At 37.2% G+C, this 26,415-nt stretch overlaps 1 protein-coding gene across 3 annotated transcripts in view; it reads right to left on the bottom strand.

The window, feature by feature from the left end:
- NVL (nuclear VCP like) overlaps positions 1–26,415 on the bottom strand; it is a 92,104-nt gene that overhangs the window by 51,426 nt on the left and 14,263 nt on the right. For all 3 annotated transcript variants that reach the window (XR_006272563.1, XM_043485286.1, XM_043485287.1), the window contains exons 7-16: positions 26,040–26,172; positions 25,743–25,819; positions 25,082–25,216; positions 23,392–23,493; positions 20,944–21,061; positions 15,722–15,866; positions 11,224–11,488; positions 9,563–9,781; positions 6,882–6,986; positions 2,061–2,123 (exon numbers count right to left, since the gene is read on the bottom strand). Coding sequence is in view for 2 of the 3 variants with exons in the window: in XM_043485286.1 (XP_043341221.1) it covers positions 2,061–2,123; positions 6,882–6,986; positions 9,563–9,781; positions 11,224–11,488; positions 15,722–15,866; positions 20,944–21,061; positions 23,392–23,493; positions 25,082–25,216; positions 25,743–25,819; positions 26,040–26,172 (1,362 nt within the window). In the remaining variant the exon portion in view is untranslated. The remainder of the gene's footprint in view (positions 1–2,060; positions 2,124–6,881; positions 6,987–9,562; positions 9,782–11,223; positions 11,489–15,721; positions 15,867–20,943; positions 21,062–23,391; positions 23,494–25,081; positions 25,217–25,742; positions 25,820–26,039; positions 26,173–26,415) is intronic.

The following is a 26,415-nucleotide window of genomic DNA, read 5'->3' as shown; positions in this document are numbered from 1 at the left end:
ATTTGTGTAAAATTTCAACCTAGCTAAGAAAAGCTTTTTTTCTAATACTGCTAAATAAGACAGAATCTGAAAACATCTTTACAATGCCAATTATATACCATAAAGTATCTTTTATACTACTGTATGACTATACGGCGATATGAAAGTAATTAAGGCACAGAAGACATCAGAGATGACAGCAATTAAAGTACTTCTATTTTCTATTTGAGTAGATCTTCTTTTCTTCAGATCTGTCCTATACCTTTCATCGTACTTTTCCTTATTCCGCTTCTCTCACATGAGCTGCTTTTCCAACCTACCTCAACACAGTTCTTGCAGTCTAAAAGATCACTGATCTTTCTTCCCATTACTCTCTCATCTCTTATAGCACCTCCTACTGTTATAATTTTTGAGCTATTCTACAACACCTTCACCATGTTACAATGTAAGTCCTTGGAAAGCAGAAGCCGTGACCATTTCAAATCTTTCTCTGACCCTAACATCCTGCACAGTATACAAATACAGCAGACCAATTTAGTTTCCTGAAAAAATCTAAATTAACAAAAATTAAATTTGGAATGCCGAACCAAAACATTCAGTAGATATTTGTAAATTATTATCATTTTAAACTAATTGATTTTGGCTGCACTGGGTCTTCGTTGCTGCACACTGATATGTATATAATGCTCAACTTAAAACATCTATCAAGAAAAAAAATGAGTTTTTATTTTTTAAAAATTTCTAATTGGAGGATAATAATTGCTTTATAATACTATGTTGGTTTCTGCCATACATCAACATGAATCAGCCATAGATATACATACATATTTCCCCTCTTGAACCTTCTTCCTATCTCTCAATCCAAGCCATCCCTCTAGGTGGTAATAGAGTTAAGTTTTTAAAACTGTGGTTATAGTCATTCAATAGACTACTACACATAAAACTAATAACTAGAGGCAAATATATCAAGAAAGAGAAATATTATAATGTTTAACAAAAATAACAAAATCAAGTTATAAAAGAACACATACCATTTATAAAAAGTGGCTTTGTTTTTATCATATATAAAAGGAGTTCCAAACATATAATGAAAGTAGACATAATAATGTAATGAATCCCAAATACCTCCATCACCCAGCTTCATAATTATCAACACAATTCATGATCAGTTTTGTTTCATTTAAACCCTGTCCACTTTCTTTCTACTTGTTATTTTGATGAAAAGCCCAGACATCATAACTTTATTTATAAATATTTTACTACCTCTAAAAACTAGTGGTTTTAACATTAACCTACATGACTACCACACTTAAAAGTTATTTTCTTAATTTAGGGATAAATATATAATATATATAGTAAGTGTAAAAAGTGCACTGAATGAATTGAAAAAGCCTTTTTAAACAAATGATACCATTTAAATTTCTTCTTTCTTTGAATATTATGGAATGGCATTTTTACTTTTCATAGGCATAAACAGGAAATAAGAAATTCAAAGTCTCAAAATTGAGATACAAACTGCTTAAATGCAGAAAGAAGTTATTATATAGTAAATACTTCAGTGATTTCTTTCCCTTTAAGTATTTTTATTTATTAATCCTTAACTCATCTGAGCTACACAATAAGAGAACAAGAAAAGCAGATTAGGCGTCTGATGACACAAACTCAGATGTCAGCTCCACTAACCCCAAGCTATTGGGCACTGGCCGAGTTATACAACTCCTCAAAACTTAAGTTTCCTCATCTGTGAATCAGGGCAACAATAATATGTACCTCACAGGGTTGTTGAAGAATAACACTTGTAAAGTGCTTGACAAATTTGGAGTTAACACTTTAAAATGTTGACTATTTTGATTATATCCATTCTGCTGGTGAAAAAATTTAGGCTCATATGTTAACAGACTTAATTAAGAAAGCATTTATACATAGTAAACAGTACAGCAAAGCAAAGCTGAATCTCTTCACTCCTAATGCAGTGATTTTACCAAAATACCACAACTATTTCAACAATCTGAGGACCCTGTAATCTGAATGACCATTACTTTTCCTAATCAAAAATAATAGCTAATGCCACAGCAACTTACCATGTTTAGTAATTCAGGGCCCTTCACAGATATAAAATTTAACCCAGACTCATTTGCAACAGCCTAGTAAGAGAAAAAAGACACAAATAAGATAAGTATACAATAAAATATTAATAATGTGTGATAATACAAGGAATTTTTGCAGTTTATCTCTATTTCCCCCTTTTCATAGCTGCCTCTTTCTCATTAGAAGGAGAATAGACAAATGGGAATAAAAAGAAACTCAATACTTTTCACAAATTACTCAGACAAAAAATTAGATGGAAATCACCGGAAACATTCATGTAAATCTTTTCTTTGCATAAATGTGGTATATGTAAGCATATTTGAAGCCTGAGCTTAGAATCCTAGTAAAATCAGAATCTCAATGGGCACAAATGCCCAATGAAAGCAATCAACATTCATTCATTTATAATCCAAAATCCAAAAGCATCAATATCAGTCTTTATGGTACTTTAGGCAGTTCAGTTGCTCAGTCGTGTCCTACTCTTTGTGACTCCAAGGACGGCAGCATGCCAGGCCTCCCTGTCCATCACTAACTCCCAGAGTTTACTCAAACTCATGTCCATTGAGTCAGTGATGCCATCCAACCATCCTTTGTTGCCCCCTTCTTCTCCCTCCTTCCATCTTTCCCAGCATCAGGGTCTTTTCCAATGACTCAGTTCTTTGCAACAGGTGGCCAAAGTATTGGAGTTACAGCTTCAGAATCAGTCCCTCTAATGAATATTCAGGACTGACTTCCTTTAGGATGGACTGGTTGGATTTCCTTGCAGTTCATGGGACGCACAAGAGTCTTCTCCAACACAACAATTCAAAAGCATCAATTCTTCGGCGCTCAGCTTTCTTTACAGTCTAACTCTCACATCCATACATGACAACTGGAAAAACCATAGCTTTGACTAGATGGACCTTTGTTGGCCAAGTAATGTCTCTGCTTTTTAATATGCTATCTAGGTTGGTCATAACTTTTCTTTCAAGGAGCAAGCGTCTTTTAATTTCATGACTGCACTCACCATCTGCAGTGATTTTGGAACCCAAGAATATAAAATCTCTCACTGTTTCCATTGTTTCCCCATCTATTTGCCATGAAGTGATGGGACCAGATGCCATGATCTTCGTCTTCTGAATGCTGACTTTTTTTTTTTTTGAATGCTGACTTTTAAGCCAACTTTTTCACCTTCCTCTTTCATTTTCATCAAGAGGCTCTTTAGTTCTTCACTTTCTGCCATAAGGGTGGTGTTATTTGCATATCTGAGGTTTTTGATATTTTTCCGAGCAAACTTGATTCCAGCTTGTGCTTCATCCAGCCCAGCATTTCTCATGAGCTCTGCATATACGTTAAATAAGCAGGGTGACAATATACAGCCTTGACGTACTCCTTTCCCAATTTGGAATCAGTTAGTTGTTCCATGTCCAGGTCTATCTGTTGCTTCTCGACCTGAATACAGATTTCGCAGGAAGCAGGTCAGGTGGTCTATATTCCAATCTCTTGGAGAATTTTCCATAGTTTGCCAAAGGCTTTGACATAGTCAATAAAGCAGATGTTTTTCTGGAACTCTCTTGCTTTTTCGATGATCCACCAGATGTTGGCAATATAATCTCTGGTTCCTCTGTCTTTTCTAAATCCAGCTTGAACATCTGGAAGTTCATGGTTCACGTACTATTGAAGCCTGGCTTGGAGAATTTTGAGCATTACTTTGCTAGCGTGCGAGATGAGTACAATTGTGTGGTAGGCAGTTTGAGCATTCTTCAGCATTGCCTTTCTTATGGACTGGAATAAAAACTGACCTTTTCCAGTCCTGTGGCCACTGCTGAGTTTTCCAAATTGGTGGCATATTGAGTGCAGCACTTTCACAGCATCATCTTTTAGGATTTGAAATAGCTCCACTGGGATTCCATCACCTCCACTAGCTTTGTTCATAGTGATGCTTCCTTCCTAAGGTCCACTGGACTTTGCATTCCAGGATCTCTTGCTCTAGGTGAGTGATCACACCATTGTGATTATCTGGATCAAGATCTTTTTTGTATAGTTCTTCTGTGTATTCTTGCCACCTCTTCTTAATCTCTTCTGCTTCTGTTAGGTCCATACCTTTTCTGTCAGGTCCATACCTTTTCTGTCCTTTATGGTACTTACAGATTATTTTTTAATAAAGATTAAGCCGTATGGTTTAAAGCCAAAGATAGCAACACAGGAGAAATATATGATGATACATTTAGAAGAATCCAAAAAATATACTGCGAATGCAGAGATGAAATCTAAATAAAATCACTCAAAACTTCAAAATGATCAGGGAATAAAGTTCCTTCCTATGTATAAAACTTGGTATCTGAGCTCAAGATTTGTGTTCAACACACTCCTCAGCATCTCCACTTGGATCTTTCAAAAACTTTTTCCATTTGCATCTTATAGGAATTTCAAGTCTGTCATATCCAAAGCAGGACTCTTGAATCTCCCCTAACTCTCCAAACCGCACACCCCAAATTCTTTTCCTCCTCATCCCAGAAAATACATTTTCTAAGCCAAAGCCACAGTGTCTCCCCTTAATCTCTTGTTAGATCAGTGAACCCATTTGGAAGTTCTACTGGCTCTAATGCTAAAATGTAGGTGAGTCTGTCACTTCCTATTTGTCCACTATACCATCACCCTCATCCACATCATGTCCTATTGTCTGAACATGCAAAAAACCCAGATCAAACCAAACTCCAAAAACCCTAAATAGCTTCCTTTCCCTCTTGCCTTCTTCCAGTCCATTTCCCACTTAACTGTCAAGGAATTCTGAAAAATGTAAATAAGAGGGGAGGGATAAATCGGGAGATTTTGACTGACATACACATAGTATCATATATAACATGGGTAACCAATAAGAACCTGAGGTGCAAATATAACCAATTCAAAACCAAACAAACATGACAAGGCACCCAAGCCAGGGAACTGCATCAACCCAGTGAATCCACATGTTAGCTTGCAGGACCTTCCTTCTGGCTACAGTTTTCTAAAACTGTTGTGAAAAAAATGCAGACCAACCACCCCCGCCTTTGTTCTCATCTGCCTCCTTTGCTCCCAAACTCCTTTACAGCAATGCTGTATAAGAGTACTAGAAGCATTAAGCAAGAAAATTTAATGATATAAGTAAAAATAAGTTTAAAAAATTCTACATGTACACACACACACACATGAGCAACTGGCACTGTGGATATCTGGTATTCACTGAGGAGCCAGAAATTATTTGGCTGCTGTGAAACTTACTAAAAATGCCATTAACTTTATTTTTTGATTCTATAATTTTATTTTTAATCAATTAATTTGTTTTTGCCATCAATTTTAATTTGTTTACAAGTAATCCAAATGTTTTTAAAAGGTGGTAAGTGTTAAGTAAATTATAGATGGAATATTATACAGACACTAAAAACCATGACTAATGTAAGTTAAAAATAACAAAAATGGCTCTAGTAATTCCCGTGATTCCAAATTCTAGTAATTCTAGTGATTCCAAAGGGAAGGTAGGAATCACAAAAGACCGAGAAAGCTGCCCAGATGATTATTGGGGGAGTTGGGGGAAGCCACAAAACTTAAAAAGTGTCAAAAATATGATTAACAAAATAAGAAGGCCCCAAACGCTGATAAAATACAAATATAACAGATCTTACTATATGAAGAGTGACTATAAGAAAATCATATGCATGTCAGTAGGAAAACAAAGGATATGAACAAACAATTCATCAAGAAAAAAGCCAATAAAACACATTATTTTTAAACGCTCACTAGTAATTTTTAAAACATAACTTAAAACCTGGAAGATAAGCATGTTTACCTATTAGACTGTCAAATATTAAAAACAGTGTCAATGGCTATTGCTAATTCAGGGTGCTGGGGAAATAGATACTCATACTCTACTTAAGGGGAGAAACTACCACAAACCACTTAGAAGACACTTTGGTAATAGATCAAATGTACCTGGGTAACAAATTATTTTGATAGAGTGGTAATGGATCAAAACCTTTAAACGCATGCATTCTTTTCATTAAAAAAAATTCAGGAATGCACTCTATTAAAATTACCCATCAAAGTACAAAAATGTCAGCACGGGACTGTTTCATGCAGTGTTGTTTAAACAGGGGATCATTTCATGAATTATAGAGCATCTTTATGGCAGAATACTATGCAGGTATTAAAAACACTAATATTTATCCATATATATTGACACAGGAAGATATTCAAGAAGTATTGCTAAGTGAGAAATCCATGTTTAAAAATCTCATAGTTGTACATATGTTTAAAAGTTACGTATGTTATCTTGACATGTAAGTGGAGAATAACATCTGGAAGGACCAACAACAAAATGAAATTATTAGCAGGCAAGAGAGAGGGGATTATAAGAAATGCTTTCCCCTTTTGCTTATCTATTTTTTCTATTAATACTGTAAAAAAAGAAGCTTTCAAAATAACAACTGCAATAAGGAATGCAGAAAAAATACTTCACTTATAAATAACTATAACAAGGCAGGAAACAAACTTAGCGACAAACTACAACTATGTGATAATGCACATTAAAATGAATATAATAGACAGAATATAAAATTTCTCTTAAAATCAATGGGGTTTTGATGTATTAAAAATTTTCTTTTCCAAATTTTCAATGATATATCTTTTGTAATTCAAATAAAAGTGGAAACTCTCATGAAGAAAATTTGCTAGTCTTTCCAAAATGAACTTCTAACAGAACTTATGCAAAAATATCCCACTGTAACATTTAAAGTTGAATTCATATTACCCTAACTGATAGTAAGAAACAAAATACATGCCACTGATTTATTCCATACCTTTGCGAGCAGAGTTTTCCCACAGCCAGGAGGACCAGCCAGGAGGACCCCAGCTGGAGTCACCAAGCCAAGAGCTTTGAACTGATCTGGGTTACGTACTGGTGCCTGGAAAACACAATCCCGACACTGACCTGTTACAAATGTCCACTTTATACTGCATATTCAAATTATCTCTAAACGCCTATTTTCAACACTGACTGTGAGGCCTGAAGATAAGAACAGAGCTTAGCACAGAGTGTTTCCCTCTGTCCCCAGCAGGAGGTAAAGGGCAATCAATTTAAAATCCTTGCTCTTGAAAAATTTATACTTAAATGTAAGTTCTGGGAACATTTTAGATACAATATGTCAACATTTTAAACTGGGAAAATTTTAGAAAATGTCTCTAGATTTCTGGGCTATAAAAATTTTAGGCACTGCCCCCTTGAAGAAATCAGAAGCAGCAGTACTTCACGTAGTCAACATCAGGAGATACCTGTTCACTACCATCTCCATGTATTTTCTTTTAATATTTACACACCTCTAAGGGAACATTTCATGCAAAGATGGGCTCAATAAAGGATAGAAATGGTACGGACCTAACAGAAGCAGAAGAGATTAAGAAGAGGTAGCAAGAATACACAGAAGAACTATACAAAAAAGATCTCCACAACCCAGATAATGAAGATGGTGTGATCACTCACCTAGAGCAAGACATCCTGGAATGCAACGTCAAGTGGGCCTTAAGAAGCATCACTACGAACAAAGCTAGTAGAGGTGATAGAATTCCAGTGAAGCTATTTCAAATCCTAAAAGATGATGCTGTGAAAGTGCTGCACACAATATGCCACCAATTTGGAAAACTCAGCAGTGGCCACAGGACTGGAAAAGGTCAGTTTTCATTCCAATCCCTAAGAAAAGCAATGCCAAAGGAATGCTCAAACTACCACACAATTGCACTCATCTCATATGCTAGCAAAGTAATGCTCAAAATTCTCCAAGCCAGGCTTCAATAGTACGTGAACCATGAACTTCCAGATGGTCAAACTGGATTTAGAAAAGGCAGAGGACCCAGAGATCATATTCTCAACATCTGGTGGATCATCGAAAAAGCAAGAGAGTTCCAGAAAAACATCTGCTTTATTGACTATGCCAAAGCCTTTGACTGTGTGGATCACAACAAACTGTGGAAAATTCTGAAAGAGACGGGAATACCGGACCACCTGACCTGCCTCCTGAGAAATCTGTATGCAGGTCAAGAAACAACAGTTAGACCTGGACATGGAACAACAGACTGGTTTCAAATTAGGAAAGGAGTACGTCAAGGCTATATATTGTCACCCTGCTTATGTAACTTATATGCAGAGTACATAATGAGAAACACTGGGCTGGATGAAGTACAAGCTGGAATCAAGTTTGCTGGGAGAAATATCAACAACCTCAGATATGCAAATGATACCACCCTTATGGCAGAAAGTGAAGAAGAATTAAAGAGCCTCTTAATGAAAGTGAAAGAGGAGAGTGAAAAAGTTGGCATAAAACTCAACATTTAGAAAACAAAGATTATGGCATCTGGCCCCATCACTTCATGGCAAATAGATGGGGAAACAATGGAAACAGTGACAGACTTTATTTTTTCGGGCTCCAAAATCACTGCAGATGGTGAGTGCAGCCATGAAATTAAAAGATGCTTGCTCCTTCAAAGAAAAGTTATGACCCACCTAGATAGCATGTTAAAAAGCAGAGACATTACTTGGCCAATAAAGGTCCGTCTAGTCAAAGCTATGGTTTTTCCATATGTATGGATGTGAGAGTTGGACTATAAAGAAAGCTGAGCACCGAAAAATTTATGCTTTTGCCCTGTGGTGTTGTAGAAGACTCTTGAGCGTCCCGTGGACTGCACAGAGATCCAACCAGTCCATCCTAAAGGAAATCTGTCCTGAATATTCATTGGAAGGACTGATGCTGAAGCTGAAACTCCAATACTCTGGCTACCTGATGTGAAGAACTGAGTCATTGGAAAAGACCCTGATGCTGGGAAAGACTGAAGGCAAAAGGAGAAGGGGACATTAGAGGATGAGATGGTTGGAGGGCATCACCGACTCAATGGACATGAGTTTGAGCAACCTGGGAGTTGGTGATGGACAGGGAACCCTGGCGTGCTGCAGTCCATGGTGTCGCAAAGAGTTGGGACCCAACTGAGCGACTGAACTGAACTGAAATGGATTGGAAATCATTAATGAACCATGAAGGAGCGTGAGAGTGGAAAAGAATAAATGAAAATTAACCGAAAATTTCAGGGGCACTAAAACTGTTTTGATCCCAATGAGTGTGATTGAGCTCAGAAAGTATTTCTCAAATAATTTATTCTTGATTGAATTCTAAATCTTTTTCTCTTTAAACCTCATTGCCATAGAATTCAAACACAACCAAAAGAGTAAATATAAAACAAATCTCAGAAGAATGAAAAGCCATCATTGGGGTGTTACAATAATAATATTGTATTACTATACAATAATAATTATTATATTATTGTATTATCATACAGTAATATTATTAATATATCATTATATAATAATAATATTACAAGAGAACCTATCACAGAAAGTGTATCATCATGCCAATTTAGACATATATCCCACTACACATGCATGGCTGTTTAGGCATCACACAGATCAACAACAGTTAGTGGCAGAAACACCTACCAATATCGCCATGGTGAGCTCTTCTCTAATGTCTTCTAGGGCACCAATATCTGCCCATGTCACATTAGGGACAGTGGCAAAGCCCTCCCTTTTGGCAGAGGGTTGGACAGAGGACAGAGCAACCATGAAATCATTCAACTCAATGCACAGTCCTTTAAGCTGTTCCTCTGAGAGGGGATCCTGGTTCCTTAGCAACCCCAGCAGCCTTTGCAATTCTTCCTTAAAAGAAACAAATGAGGGAAAAACTGAAAAACGACAAAGCTTGTTGAAAAAGTTACTGTTTACACTTTTAAATATTCTTAGTGCAACATTTCTGTAAGGTATATAAACCTCTATACATTTTAATAATTTTCTTCATTGATACAGGTCATTTCTTTTGCTCTGATTTAGCCAAGAAAAGATATATCGACTATTAACAAAGATAAGAAGAATAATTTTTATATACTATACTAGGGCATGAGCAATTGGTAAATATTCATTTCAACCAGTATGTATTTCCAATTTTCACTTTTTACATATTCAAGAAACAGGTGAATTTTGATAAAATTAAAGTTACTCTGGTGGCAGTATGATTTTATAATACGGTTCTTTGATGATTTATCAACTAAGTAGAAAGCAGGCGATTTTCCTTGTACTAATGAAACTTGAACTTCAAAGAGAGATTTCTTGCTCTTTGAGGAATATGAAAAGAACAGGTATAAAAAGTAACCTAATAATTCAATTAATAAAATCATAATTTACATGCACTATTACAAAAGGAATAAGTCTATTATTATTCTTAACAGATATCCTTTTGGTTCCAAATGAGTAAGGAAGAAACAAATGATTTGAAAACCAAAGACCTGGATCTAAGCCCCTGCTCTGGAAAGTAGAGGCCACGTGGCCTCAGGCAAGTCACCATCTCTTACACTTCATTTCTTTGACTATAAAATGGAGCCAGGAATGGTATTTATTTGACAAAGTTATATGGATCAAATTATATAAAATCCCCCTGTTCAAGCTATAAAATGCTATATAAATGTTATACTGAGTTTTCATGACTCAGAAGACTCAAAATTTTAACAGATCTTAGATGATAAACATCCCTCTCAAATTCCCAGCACTGTCCCCGAGCTGAAGATAGGGCCAAGGATATGGTTATGTCAGCAGACTATTTTAGCCTGCCTAACAAAAGATGACCTGGAATTATAACCAAATGTCAATGTTATCACAAAATTTGACAAATTTTCTGGAAAGAATTAGAAAGTAAACACCAGAAGAGTCAGGCAGTCTCTGCCGTACAGACACCTATGAGAATCCTGCTGTTGCGTAAGAAAACAGAAAAAGACTCTACATCAATAAATGAGTATGGTTATGCTCCAATAGAATTTTAATTTATAAAAACAGGAGGCAAGTAGGTGGCCACAGCGTGCCACAGTGTGGCAACCCCTGCTCTAGATTTCACAATCATTATTAGAAAGGGAATTTATTTGGAATCAACTGAAAAAAGTAAAACAACTTGTACTTCTGAAATTTTACATATACTGGGTATAACAGTTATTTTAAAGACAGTGCCAGTGAAACAGAAAATCACAAACTTTAACCACACTGACACCTGCTTGCTTTTAAGGTTAACACAAATTAGAAACATTCAAACGACAGTTTAAGGTCATTTAAGGTACCTGTATAGAAAGCAGCTGGGTTTCAGAAGTGGGTTCAGTTCCAGTCCTTTCCTCCTGGTCTCCGTCAGAGGGTGACGCTGCAGTCTCAGGACGTCTCCCACGCCGCTCCCGCAGCTCCATCAAGACCCTGTTGACTGCACACACGGCCGCCTCTCGGCAGAGCGCCATCAGGTCAGCGCCAACGAAGCCCGGCGTGAGGTGTGCTAAGTGACGAAAATGAAAGGTTTCGGGAAGTCTCAGTTTCCTGCACAAAGTTTGAAGTATTCTGTGGAAAAGACAAGGAAAAGAAATTCAGATTCCTAATCTACTAGTAAAAATAAGCCACCAAATATATTTATGGGGACGCCCCTGGTGGTTCAGAGGTTAAAATCTGCCTTGCAATGCAAGGGACATGGATTTGATCCCTGGTCAGGGAACTAACATCGCACATACCACGGAGCAACCAAGTCCCCACGCCGTGACTACTGGGCCCCCCGCCACAACTAGAGTCCATCCACCAAAACAATAAAGATGTCGTGTGACGCAATGAAGATACTGAGTGCTACAACTAAGACTCGACACAGCCAAATGGTAAAGCTATATACACTTAACGGAAGTCCTTCTTCTATGTCAATGGTATTATAGTGGACACAATTTAAGATCAAACAGTTCATTTACCAGACATAATATAAGATCAAACAGTTCACTTATTCAACAAATCCTAACTCTCTAATATATATCCCACCTTATTCTATTAGGGATTAAGGTATAAATATCTGTTGTATTAGAAAATAGGATTAAAAAACAGGTTTTTAAAAAATATTCTGCCTTTAAGAGTTTGACAGTATTACAGAAGAAATAAGATAAATGATTTATAAGAATATAAGGTAAATTCTTTTAGAGTAAATTAAATGGACATCTGCCAGAAATAAAAAAGCCTCTAAACTCAAACCATTAGCTTTATTCATCACAAAAAGTTATGTTGATACAAACTTTAATACCCAATCCTATATTAGGACAGTTATTTCTCCAACTTCATCTTTATTTACTGCTGATCCCCTGTATTCCATGTGTGAGAAACTCTGCTCAGCTCAACTGGCAACATGGTATGTGGCAATGAAATGTGGACTTCTGGATAATTATTATCACTAAGGGAATACTTAAAATAATTTCTTGCAACAATGAATAAAAGTTAAAAATAATAAAGATATTCTGCACAAAAGGTCTGATACCAGACCACTTCAGTTTGAACGTCAGCTCTGCCACTCTGTGTTACTTCATTTCTGTGCTTTAGTTTTCTCATCTGTTAAATATATAATAGCACTTAATCATAGGGATGTTAAGCGAATATATGCAAAGGTGCCAGAACACTGGCTGATGCATAGTAAGTTCCCAATAAATGTTCATTATTATTATTTAGATATTGTGATATTATATATTAACCTGGACAAAATAATATGTTATGAAATTTCCAAATTTGTAAGAGAAACTAAGAGTTTAAAATGTCAAGCTACCAGACAGTAAGTTACAGAAACATCCTTTGGGATCATGTAAGTGAACAAAACAGAAGCAGATGAACATTACTGACAAATGAAAATTGTCACTTAGATACTGTAAATAGTAGGAGTGAAGAAAAAGTTCCATTATAGAACTACTTCCTGGGGTTCCCTGGTGGCTCGGTGGTAAAGACTCTGATTGCCAATGCAGGAGACACGGGTTGGATTCCTGATCTGGGAAGATTCCACATGCCGTGCAGCAACTAAGCCCATGTGCCACAAATACTGAGCCTGTGCTCTAGAGCCCGGAGCTGCATTACTCAGCACATGTGCTGCAACTACTGAAGCCCACAACCTAGAGCCCCTGCTCCACAACAAAAAAATCCACAGCAATGAGAGGTCTGCATACCACAAGTAGAGAAAAGCCTGAGCAGCAACGAAGACCAGCACAGCCAAAAATAAATTAAAAAAAATAAATAAATAAAAAGAACTACTTCCTCAAAATACAGATCTGATTTGCTACTACGCATAAGAATACTAAGAAATTTAGAATGTTAAAGAAAAAATAGCTAACATAAAATAAATATCATCATTTTCTCAGTAATAGTCTACTCCTAAAAAAATGTAGTTTTGGTCATCATACTATGCAAACTCCTCAGATGGTAAAGAATCCACCTGCAGGAGACCAGGGTTCAATCCCTGGGTTGGGAAGATCCCCCGGAGAAGGGAATGGCAATCCACTCCAGGGTTCTTGCCTGGAGAATCCCCACTGACAGAGGAGCCTCGGGGGCTATAGTCCACGGGTCACAAAGAGTTGGACACCACTGAGCGACTAACACTAACATGGAAACTTCAAAGGAGGAGAAAACTACCATTAAGAGATTTCCAGTTTTAAGACAACTGAGTAAAGAAGCTGGAGCGGGGGAAAAAAAAAAAAGAAGCTGGAGCGGATGGCCTGGACTCAGAAACTGAGGTCTACACTGTCTACAGCAGATCAGCCAGCCCTGAAAGAAAAGTCCTGTAGCATCAGTTCCCCTATTCTGTATTGATTGATGGGTCACTCAGGTCAGCCCAGATTCAAGAGGAGGAGTCACGGACCCACCTCCCACTAAGAGGTGGGCCGAGAATTTACAAACACATGCTTTAAAACTGTCACAATAATGAACCCCCATGTTTTTATCACTCAGTTTCAATAATTATCAACATTTTCAGTCTTATTTATCCCCACTTTCCCCCCACCCAGAGTGTTTTAATGCATATCCCAGGCATTATGTCATGTCAACTATAAATATGTCCATATCTAATGAATAAAGACTTTTTAAAGGAGATTAAAGGGACATACCAACTACACAGCAGTTTTTAAAAAATGAAAGATTAAAAGAAAATTGGACATTTGGGGGAAACTGGGAAAATCAGAATAGATTGTACTAAGTAATATTATTATCAGTGTTAAGTTTCTTTACTGTGAAAAACGGTATAGTTACACAGAAGGATTTACAGCTAAAGTATCATGATTTCTTCAACCATCCTTCATATGGGCTGGCAAAAAATAAAGATATATACACATATGCACACATATACACACATGATGTTTCTACATAAAGAGTGAAATTAAACATAGCAAAATGTTAACAAGTAGTAAATTCAGCTAAAGGACATAAAGATAGTCATTGTATTTATTGCATTATTCTTTCAGCTTTTCTGTAGGCTTGAATATTTTCAAAATATGACTACCTAGGAAAGCCCTTTAAGGACTTTGTTGATGATGGAATAGTGGATCAATGAACAATGGATTTTATCTAGTAGGGATGGTGGGCTTTACTGTGTCTATGTCTCTATCATTAAGTTTGGCACTTAACCAAAAAAGGATGTGATAAAGGATACAGGTCTTATTTCTCTTTCTGTACTGTAAACATCCTAAAAGCAAGGATTTAGAATTCTTTATATTCCTTACATTACCTATCCTAGTAGTATACATATACTATATGCTTAATACACGTTTCCTAAATAAATACAAACAACTTAACTGGAGTAGCTGAGTAACCATTTAAAGATTATACTAATGTATGTGAGAACACAATGAGCACACCTATAGACGACGCTGAATACAGCAGCTGGAGAAGCAACTGCCAGTCAATCAAAAGCTGAAGCCACAGTAAGTACTAGCAAGAAGGGAAGGATGACCTCTTCTTCCTAATGCTTTCTCCTGCCCATCGTGTCTTCTGATCAGTTTTATGTTCAGCATTCATAAAGTCTCCTGTTCATCTCTACCCTTCTTCCCTGTCCCCATGCCTATCCTTTCACCATATACTACTTTCCCTAAAGGCCACTGATGATCATATACAGCAATTTATTGTATTGTATTGTAACAATACAGCAATTGTTATTAACTTAAGCTGAAAGTCACTATAAATATGGTATCAGAACAGTTCTTGACTAGATTTCCTTTACTCCACTGCCTGAACAGTGCCTCCCCAGATATTTTTGTTATTAAGATGCTGCTGGTGGACACCTCTTTGTTCTTTGGATATTCAAACCCAATTACTAGGAAAGGGTGGTCTTACAGCAAACAGACAGCTTTCAACTCTCTAGCTGCCACTTAATATCTGCCAAGGAACTTATGACTTTAGGCAGATTAGTGCAACAGGTTAAAATATGGTACTCAGACTTAACCTACATGTGGACCAGTGAGCACTAGTCCACAGCTATAATCACTCTCCTTAGGCTGACTGTCACATAAAAAACACAAGACACTGTTAATAAGACAGATAAATGAATGTGGATACATAAATCCATTATCACTACTGAAAAAGCAGCCTGAAATAACTGCCATATTAGTGAGTAAATTGTTTTCTTAAGCATTAATTTAATGTGGGCTTTTTCCTTTCCAAATCAATTTCACTGGCACGTAAAGAAAGAGACAAGAGAGAAAGAAGGCTGAATGGTATTTTTCACCCCTCATTTTCAAAGCATGCAGTTCAGATGACATCGTGGCACACAAACTTCATTCTCTAAGAGTATACCTTTCTCTGGATGCTTCATCCGGGATACCTAGGCATATTTCTCGGTCGAACCTTCCTGCACGTCTCAAAGCAGGGTCTAAGGAGTCTGGTCGGTTGGTAGCTCCAATGACTAGGACCCGAGCTGTAGCAGCCACGTTATTCAGCTCTAATAAGAACCAGACAGAGCATGAGTGGTAAACAAGACACTTGACATTAAGGATAATAATGTTATCCAAGTTATTAAGTGGTTAGACAGAAAGTATTACACAATGACAATTAAATATTATATATATGAATATAAAACTAACATTTATTAAATGTCTAATATGTGAAAGATATGAGGAAAATACAAACTTTGTCCTCAAGCAGCTCAATCTATTTGAAGCACAGTAAGTATAAACAAAGCACCGCAGTAATGCAATGGAAGATACTATGAACTCAGACTGAGGAATCAGGGAGAACTTAGGGAGCAGGTAACATTCCAGAAAGGCTTAAAGGGTGAATACGCTATTTTTAAGCAGATATAGACAAATGAAATTCTACATGGCAGAAAGAGAATGACTGAAAGCACAGGGGTACAAACAGGTGTGCCATGTTTAGACGGGGTGAGTGGTCCACCACCAGGAAGTCTGGGCAAGACACAGTAGTATGTGTCTCGAACACACTCATGACACTGAGATGGGGAATACAATACAGTCTCCAGTTGCTCTGGCTTAATCTAGATACAGATTTTTATTAATGAACAGAACACAGGGCCTAAAGTGTGTCTTCCACAAGTATTATTTCTCACAACTGAACCAGAGTGGACTAACGGAGAGACTGAGGTTTACGTACCAACCCTGCGCCCCACCCCCTGCTCCCCCACCACGCAGGTAATGGCTAATGAAGTCCTCTAACAGCCAAGTCATGGGAAGTTTATAGGACATTCTTTTGCCAACAGAAGCCACGAAAGCTTTTTCTGTTAAGATTTGTGTTTTGGAAAGATAACTCTAACAATTTTGAATGGAGTAAAGAGGAATAAATGCAAGAGTTTGCTGTGATTTGAATACAATAATCAAGTAAAAGATGAGTGAAAGCAGGCACATAGGAAATAAAAAAAGAAAACCCCAATTTAAGGTCCAAGTTGTAGATGAAATCAAAAGCACTACACAAATGAGTCAATGTGAAGGGGAAGGAAAAGGAAGAGACAAAGACAACTCAGTTTAGAAGCTGTTAGCTTAAATGTGGAATACAGAAGAGGGGTCAGACAGCAGAAAGGGCCACAGGGGAAGTCAGTGGACCCAGTGAGCATGAGGGGATGTGGGATAGTTACCTGCAAGTAGCTAGCAGGCAGCGGTGAACATGGGTTGGAAGTTTATCAGAAATGAAGGTTAGAGATGTAATCTGAAAATTTTCCAAAGATGAGCTGACCAGGAGATAGCTGGAAGTAGGTAGAGGGCAAGAAGAAAAGAAGATCAAGTGTAAAACCTTATGGAATATCTTTCTTTAAAGGATGGGGAAAAGGAGGCAAGTGAGAGAAAGTGGTAGAGAGCTATCAGAGAACACGAGAGGGACAGAGAGCGTTATCAAGTCAAGTGTGCTGACAACTACAAGGACAAGGTAATCACAGCATCAAATGCTCCCAAACCCACTGCTAACACTCCCCGGGTGCCTGTCCCGGGCCAGGCAATACTCTAGGCAGTGCCTCCCACCAGTTAACAACTGGAAGAGGTGGGTTCAGAGGCATGAGGGCTAAAAGCACACCCAGGATGCGGCCAATGGTAACCGTCAGCCACCTTTCTGGGATTAGTTTCAGTGAATGGCAGAGGCAGAGAGACAACTACACGGGTGGGGTTACAGAACAGAACCAAATTAGAAACATTTAGTTGGTAGTAATCACTCTTTGGATAAAGAAAATACGCATAAGGTATATCTTTAAGTGAGACAGGAAAGCTCTTTAATACTTTTTGAAAACTGAAGAAAAGGAGTCAGCTAAAAAAAGAGACTCATACTACAAAAGGAGATCTGTGAACAAGCAGAACTATTATATTTTATAGGTAACAAGGTGACACCCCGTAATTGAGGTAGCACCATGAGTTACAAACTTGCAGTCACAGAAAGATGTTCTTGCACTGAACCCTCTCTGCACTAATGCTGGTACAGAGCCAAAGCTGTTCCCCCGCTGACTCAGGGGTGCTTCCATTCTCAGAGCTGCAAACAATGACCAAGGGTGGCAGACAGCTTCCTTCTAGATCATGTTGCTCAGATAATACAGTCTTGGTGATGAGTTCTGAACACAGCAAGGGTTAGTAACAAAACTCAAAAAGAACAATCATGGAAATCTGTTAAATCTTCAGAAATGAAAAAAATCCTTCCCCAGGAAATCAATACTTAGCAACATAAAGGTTGCTTCAAAAGCTTCTAGAAAGATAAAAATCAGACCTCAGCTAGGATTGGCCACCCACTATAAGACAAACGTCATTCCTTTTCTCCCTCTTCTAGAGGATTTGATCATTTTAAACTAAAGTTATATTAGCCAAAAGAATGAATTTCTGATTATTAAAAAAAATGAAGCTTCAGTTCTTTTTACACAGAGTTAATTAAAAAAACTGGTTAACATGTTTCTTGGGTAACAGCTCTCACAAATAAAGCATTCGTGGGTACGTCATTAATTGTATATGTGTACATAAATATCTAGAATCTAGTCGATACTTCGCCAATGACTTAGTCTGCATCTGGCCCTCATCTCTCTGTGTATCAGTTTTCTCATAAACAAATGATATTTTTAATATCCTTCACAGGTCTTAGTAATTAGAATTATGTCAGAGTTTTGTTATTAAAATTAGGTGAAATTAGAATTTTTTTAAAGTGGTCTCAATTATCTTGAAACATATTATTTACTTAAGAGTTTTAACTTACTATAATTTCAGATTTATAAACTCTGAATAAGGTTTTTACAAAATTTTCAAACTGTAGGAAGAAAAATGACTACATGTCACAGGTTATTTGGGGAGACAGAAAGAAACAAGCCCCCCAAAACCGAGTTCCTCTGCAGAATTTATGATTGACATCTCTATCCAAAACTTTATCTCCCGTCTTGTCCCAGTCTTGTTCCCCCTCAGCACTGAGAAGTGGCAAAGGAAAGGCAGGACTGAGACCAAGCAAGATTCTGCAGGGCTCTCCTGGGTATAAGCCCCTCCAGGTCCTCTGCTTCTTGTCTGGTCCTCCCAGAGTTCTAAAAAGTGAACTCAAGCAGCTAATAATTAGCACAAGGGAGTCACAGGAAGGGATATATAGGTAACAATCCACAGGGATCTTTGAGTTGTTCGATAGAAACTAAGACCCTGCACCCAGTGGAGCACAGTGACTACACGCCGACCACAAGCACAGAGACCCCAGACTGGCTGATGATTAAGATTCCCGAAACATCACCATGCCACCAACCAATCAGAAAAATGTCCCAAGAGCTGATCTCATGCACCCTGAAACCCTCACCTCTAATGCTGCCTTTAAAAACCCTAGCCAAATAGCATCAGGGATTGGGGTCTTTCAAGCATTCACTACCTATTCTTCTTGGCTGGCGCCCTCCAATAAACACTGTACTTTCTTTCATCACAACCCAGTGTCATTAAATTGGCTTTGTTGGGCGTCATGCAACTGGATCCAAGTTCAGTTCAGCAATAGGTTGACTATGTGAATTGAATTGTTTACTGTTTCCCCTATTCTGGTTTAAAAAAGAAAACCTTAAAACACACACAGACACACACCAAAAACTTCAACGAGATTTCAGTAATGTTCTAGTAATAAGTAGTCTGCTTAATCCCTATACTTAGTCATTTTTTTCACATTTTAATATCTCTGAAATTAGAATGCTTATACTATCAATGTGATAAGCATTATGTCATATTCTGATTGGTGTTATGTCTTTTTCCTTCTCAGATGTACATAAAATGATGGTGTATCTTATGATAACAAATTAGCTTCAATAAAATATGGTAATTCATTGGGGTCTGACAGAAAACAAAATTCTGTAAAGCAATTATCCTTCAATTAAAAAATAAATTTAAAAAAATGGTCAGAACATAGGCCTTAAGACATTGCAAGAAAATTTTACATAAGAATAAAACAGCAGAATAAACAACCTATAACCTACCATCACAAGAAATGCAAATTACACACTATTTCAAATTTTCTTATGTACACAAAACATATGCTATTTTCCAGCAGGTAAGATTTAGTTCCAGAAGTTCTACTTGTGCTGATTTCTTTCTTCCAAATTTGTATCCAACAACCATTAAACAAAACTGGAAAACAAGTTACAGATAGGAAGGAATTGCAGTATATTTAACAAAGGATTTGTTTCTATATTAAAATATAGTATTCACTAAAATTTTTAAAAATTCAATCAATGGGAAAAAGATGAAAAAAGGGATTTTGGAAAGAATATGAAAAGCCAAAAAATATGGAAAGATGATCTACATCAATACTAATCAGGGAAATGCAAGTAACAACAAACATACCACTTTTCATCCCTCAGATTGTCATAAACTAAAACAATTCAGTGTTGTGAAAAATCTGGAGGAACGGTGACTCTTGCATAGTACTGGTTGGAAGGCAATTTGCCATTTCTTATAACAATTTTAAATGTATAATCTTTAACCATTACCTCATCTTAGAAAAATTTGTGCACCAAAAAGGCCCATTTAAAGATATCCCTTACAGTTCACTGTAAAGAAAAATCAAACAACTTGAATATCCATCAAAATGGAAATACTTAAGTACAATATAACGAATTTATCCTAAAGAATACCAAGCAGCAATTAAAAACAGGTAGATATAAATGGATTAAAATGGCAACATTTGGGCAGAAGGTGGGAGGGAGGGGACATATGTACACCTATGGTTAATTCATGATGACAGAAATCAAACCAATATTGTAAACCAATCAATTAAAAATAAATAATTATTTCAAAAAATGGCAACATTTCCAAGATACTATTAAGATACAAAGAGTATAGAATAGTGTGTATGGTGCAGAGTATTAGAAAAAGCAACACAAGATTTTAGTGTATTTATATATGTGTGTAAATGCGTTAAAACCGTAAGATATATTCCAAAAATTAATGATATAATTTTTTATGAAATGAAAAAGATTTCTGTTTTGTACTCTAAGTTTTCTGCTACTTATATATTTCATATCTTCACATCTTACAGTATTTAAAAAATACCATTATCTCAACGTGAATTCACTGTTTCAAACTCACCGTCCATGCAGGTTAGGAGCTGGGCTACAATTCTTCGCTCCATATCTTTTGAAGCAATTTCTCTTTTGGGGGTAATAGCATCAATTTCATCAATAAAGAGGATACATGGTGCATTTGACTAGAAATAAGAATATCACACAAAAAAAATAAAAAATGTAAATGTATAGATATCATATTAAAAAGCAGAGACATTACTGTGCCAACAAAGGTCCATCTAGTCAAGGCTATGGTTTTTCCAGTGGTCATGTATGGATGTGAGAGTTGGACTGTGAAGAAAGCTGAGTGCCTAAGAATTAATGCATTTAACTGTGGTGTTGGAAGACTCTTGAGAGTCCTTGGACTGCAAGGAGATCTAACCAGTCCATCCTGAAGGAGATCAGTCCTGGGTGTTCATTGGAAGGACTGATGCTGAAGCTGAAACTCCAATACTTTGGCCACCTCATGCGAAGAGTTGACTCATTGGAAAAGACCCTGATGCTGGGAGGGATTGGGGGCAGGAGGAGAAGGGGATGACAGAGGATGAGATGGTTGAATGGCATCACCGACTCGATGGACATGAGTTTGAGTAAACTCCAGGAGTTGGTGATGGACAGGGAGGCCTGGCGTGCTGCGGTTCACGGGTCGCAAAGAGTCGGACACGACTGAGTGACTGAACTGAACTGACTGACTGATTCCCTATACTGGTGTGGTTAAGTATATATGTTTTTTCAATCTTAAAGTTCACAGACCATTCACCAAAAGAACTACCCTAAAGAAAGCAGTTTACACATATCTTATTGTACTGACTTTCACCAGGAAATGGGGAGACTGGAAAAGAGGGGTGCTAGACCACATGATTATTAAGTATTGGCTGTTACGCATCATACCAGCATAGCACTGGTTCAGAGAGAGCTAGATAAACACAAAACTAATAACTAATTTTGCCCTTTGTCTCTTTTATCCTCATTCATCATTTGTCTTCACCATGAACACAAATGTAGTTACCTGTCTTTCTGCTGTATGCCAATTAACAAACAAATCAAGCTCATTTTGGATTTTGGGAAACAGGTAACACCTTAAAGAATGTAGCTTTGCTCTGCATAGTACCCTTCCCACCCTCCACTGCATCTTCCACATGTGTCCACAGCTTTTCTAATGCCAGTCTATGTTTAGCTCACAGGACACATCCTGACCAGACCCACCTGTGAATGACTACAGGAAGGAAGAAATGAACAAATTCCCTCTGGAGTCTGACTGGAACCAGGACTTTACCCCCTCTCCTTTTTGAAATAAAAGAAACCTATATTCTAACCCAGGGAGGATGGTTTAGGGGACACTAGTCTATCTTCTCGGTCTGCTGCCTTTCCAAATAAAGTCACTATTCCTTGCCCCAACTACTTGTTAACAATTTATTGACCTGCCACAGCAAGCAATACAGAGCTTGGACTAGGTAACAAATTTTGCTACTTTCTTACTATTTAAAAAAACATTTTCAAAAAAAAAAAACAACATTTTCAAGTACTGGTAAAATATACTCTGTCTTCTCAGCTTTGCATTTCAGATGCACTGGCCATGTTCACCAGTCCCAATGTATTTGGGATGCATATGATGACAACGTAAAATTAAACTTATCAGTATTTTTTACTTCTTAACCACAGTGATGACTAGTGATTGCTCAAATGAGCATGATGTCATAGTCAGTATTTACTGTAGTGTGTTAGACACTACATTAAAAATTTACATGAACCCTTTAATAGAATCAACAACCCCATGAGATTTGATCAGTATTATTTGCTAGGAAGGAAACTCAGGGTTAGAGTAGTTAAATCTCTTGCCCAAGATTACACAATTAGTATGCGGTGGCCTAAGGATTTGAACCTCTGTTTCTAACTTGAAAGTACATTTAACCATAACACTTTACTGAAGATAAAACTTCAAAGGAATACAAATGTCATCTTCCTCAGAAGTTCTTAAGCAGCCAAATTTTAATGAGCTATAATCAGAATAAAATCCAATCTGTAATCTCTCTGGTAATAGAATCATCTTTTCACAGCTTCAGTTTTGCAAATAGAGAAGAGTCTATGCTGGCAGTTCTATAGTTGCTTTTATAATAACCCTTAAATGTTAAAAATGCTCACACTGCTTACAGGTTGTCTGGGCAAACCTAGGTTGAGGAAAGTAAAAGTAAAAAAAATATCACGAGGATAATCTATTTTCAGCATATTGCTATTGGGTATGACAGTCAGAACTTCTCACCAATTATGGTATTTTCAGATTAAACAGATTATTTTACCCAACAATCAATTAATCTACTTTAAACATTAAGCCATCATGAGGAACAAATTATCATGTTTAGAAAAGAATGGCCAGTGAATATGTTAATAAATACCAACCTTAAACAAAACAAGAACTTCCATATAGCCTTATATGATCTGACAACCTGACATTAAGAGTCATTAGCTGACTCACCACAGCTTGTTCAAATAGTTCTCTTAGCTTCTGTTCGGATTCTCCAGACACTCCGGATACAATCTCCGTAGCAGCTACTTTCAGAATTGGAAGATCAAGTTCCTAGGCACAAATATATTATAAAACGACTAAATTTTCAAAGTTTCACTTACCTACTTTTTCTTTACTTAGTCCCTCTCTCAAAATTACATTTTTTGAATGACCAATTTTCTGAGGAACGTCGTATCTTTTTGTACTGTTCCAATGAAAAATATTACTTAAAAATCTGAAATTTTATCCAAACACATTGACTGGATACCTTCTGTTTATGTTTACTTTACAGATATCATAAAACTGTTATTACCTCTTCTGAATAAAGGGTCTTGAATCTTAAGAAATATATTTGCCCTTACTTAGAGCTGAGCCAACACAAATTCATGTTATTTATCCGCTGGGTATGAAACAGCAGGGATTGTGACACGGTCACTTCCCACACACCCACTGGCGCGTCTCCCACTGAAGAAACCCAGAGAAACAGCCAGTGACAAGTCAGAGGCAGACTCTTAAAGGAAGAGAAACTACCACTGTCCCACCAATATAACTGGCAACCCTACTATTCTTCTGACTATCTTGAAATTTCACTTCTTCAATGATATTCTCTTTAACCCTAGTTCTTAATGTGGGTAAAAGCAACAAACCAACAACACACCACACAGCATTCTGCACTTCCGTCTCCCACTCAGTGTCATCGTAACCATGAAGCAACATTTATTTGTGTGAAAGACAGTTTAATGTGTCTCACATATTATCGAAAAACCCCTTATAGATAAAAACTGAGTTTCTTGTACTTATCACTATATCTCAATGTATGGCATGCACTAGTTACACAAAAGATTTATTTAACAAATGAATAAATGAGGCAAATCAATTTCTCCAATTAAAAACAATTTTCTTTCAAAGCACACTATTAATGACTGACATAGTGTGTTACTCTTCAAACTAAACTTACTTGGACACTTTGCATTTTACAGTTTCTCAGAAACCTGATGGGGCTAAAATTAAAATTGCTAAGTTTTTATTTTGCCAACTGAGTATCTATTATCACCATTTTATTTTGTTTTAGTTCTACCACTTTATTGCTACCAACCCATCTCCCTCCACCCTCGTGCATGCATGCTCAGTCATGTAATCCCATGGACTTCAGCCTGCCAGGCTCCTCTGTCCTTGGATTTTCCAGGCAAGAATACTGGAGTGGGTTGCCATTTCCTTCTCCAGGTATTATCACCATTTTAGAAAGGACATTTTTACACAAGAAGGGATAAAAACATGACTCTGGACGGAAATTCTGAATAAATTTGGTTCTATGTAAAATATGATCCTCCAGTTTTATTTTATTGCTCTTGAAAACCACTAGCTTAAAGGGAAAGAACACCGACTAAAAACAAGAACTAAAACAATGGTAAGAACTAGAACTAAAACAAGAACTATGGTTAAAAAAATGGGCTCTTTATATTATTTGGCTTCCCACCCAATCCATGCCATATAATTGGATACATTAAAAAAAAAAATACCATCTCACAAACAGCAGCATGAAAAGAAGGAAGAAGGGATCAGTCCTCCTGAGAATACGCCAAGTCTGGTTCAAGTTGACCAATGAGAAAAAATAAAAACGACCAAAGAACAAAAGCAAACAAACGTCAGTAAACCTCACCCCAGCAATCGCATGTGCAAGTAACGTCTTCCCACAGCCTGGTGGTCCATGAAGGAGAACTCCACGTGGGGGTATGACACCCAGGTGGTGGTACACCTCTGGGTGACGCATGTGTATAAGCATCTTGCAGACCTCCTGTAGGAATGAATAGGAATGATGTCCTTCACAGCCCCAAAGAGAATGAATCAATGTGGAATAAAAGGACCTGTTCTTTGGAGCAGCAACATGCAGTAGACAGGCTTTAGACTTACAGCTGAGTTTGAATCCAGTTTTGGTAACTGTCGGGAGGCATTAGCAATAAGCCCTCTCTAAGCTTCCATTTCCAAAGGGTAATAACACATACTTTGCAGAAAGAATGAATAGTAACTAGCATAGTAACTGAAACAGAGTAAACACAAAAAAACACCAACCATTACAACTGCTAAAGTGCTACTCCTGATAAAGTATCCTATGCACACTGTAACTGAAACGGTGAAAAAACTGAAGATATATTTCTTGCATCCCTTGTGACCCTGAAGGGGACAAGTCAGGCTTGCCCTTCTCACCTTCCTGGCTTCCTTTTCTATACTCAGTTCCTATCAGATACAAAGAGGAAGGCCTCATTTGAATACCTGATTGGCAATACACCCATCTGAGGTAGAAATTCTGAATCTGAACTAACTTTTAATGTTGTATCATTGCCGCCAACGTCTTCGAACTTCACACTGGAGATCTGTAATTCTAGCCCCTTGGCTTTAGCTGGTAAACAAAAAAGGAGGAGGTGAAAAGATTAGTGATTCAGTAGTGACTCAGAACTATACTGAATAATCTTTACATAAACAAAGGTCCATTACATACTGAAATATTTTCTAGTAAATGTCTCTACACATAGGAGGTTCCCCAGGCCAAAGAGCCTGGAATCACGATGTCTCGCTCAGAGTGAATACAGCCACCGCCACCCACAAGACTTCCATCTCACCTTTCTTCTGCAGGATAGCTTCTATTTCCCCATCTACTTCCTGGAGATCTTCTTTCTTCTTTTTGCCTCCTTTGCTGTTTAGCTTGCCTTTCCTTTTTTTGTTACTCTCCAGAAGTGAAGAATCTTTTGAATTCTGGAAAAAAAAATTAAATGTGTCATGTCTGAAATTAGGCCATTTAAAAAAAGGCGGGGGGCGGGGGGGGAGGTTACTAAAAAAATAAATAAATAAAAATACATTCCTAAGCCCTGGTACTTTCACCCGTTAGCTATTCCCAACATTTTAGCTTAAGGGTGACCTCTGCTGGGGATGTCCTTCTCCATAACCTTAATGCTCAGTTTACTTCCTAACACCTGAAATACCTCCTTTCCAGATTCT

The sequence above is a fragment of the Cervus canadensis genome, chromosome 13 (assembly GCF_019320065.1).
Source record: "Cervus canadensis isolate Bull #8, Minnesota chromosome 13, ASM1932006v1, whole genome shotgun sequence".
Lineage (NCBI taxonomy): Eukaryota > Metazoa > Chordata > Mammalia > Artiodactyla > Cervidae > Cervus > Cervus canadensis.
Note: the sequence above shows the minus strand (reverse complement) of the source record. Positions and strands in the feature narration are given on the sequence as shown.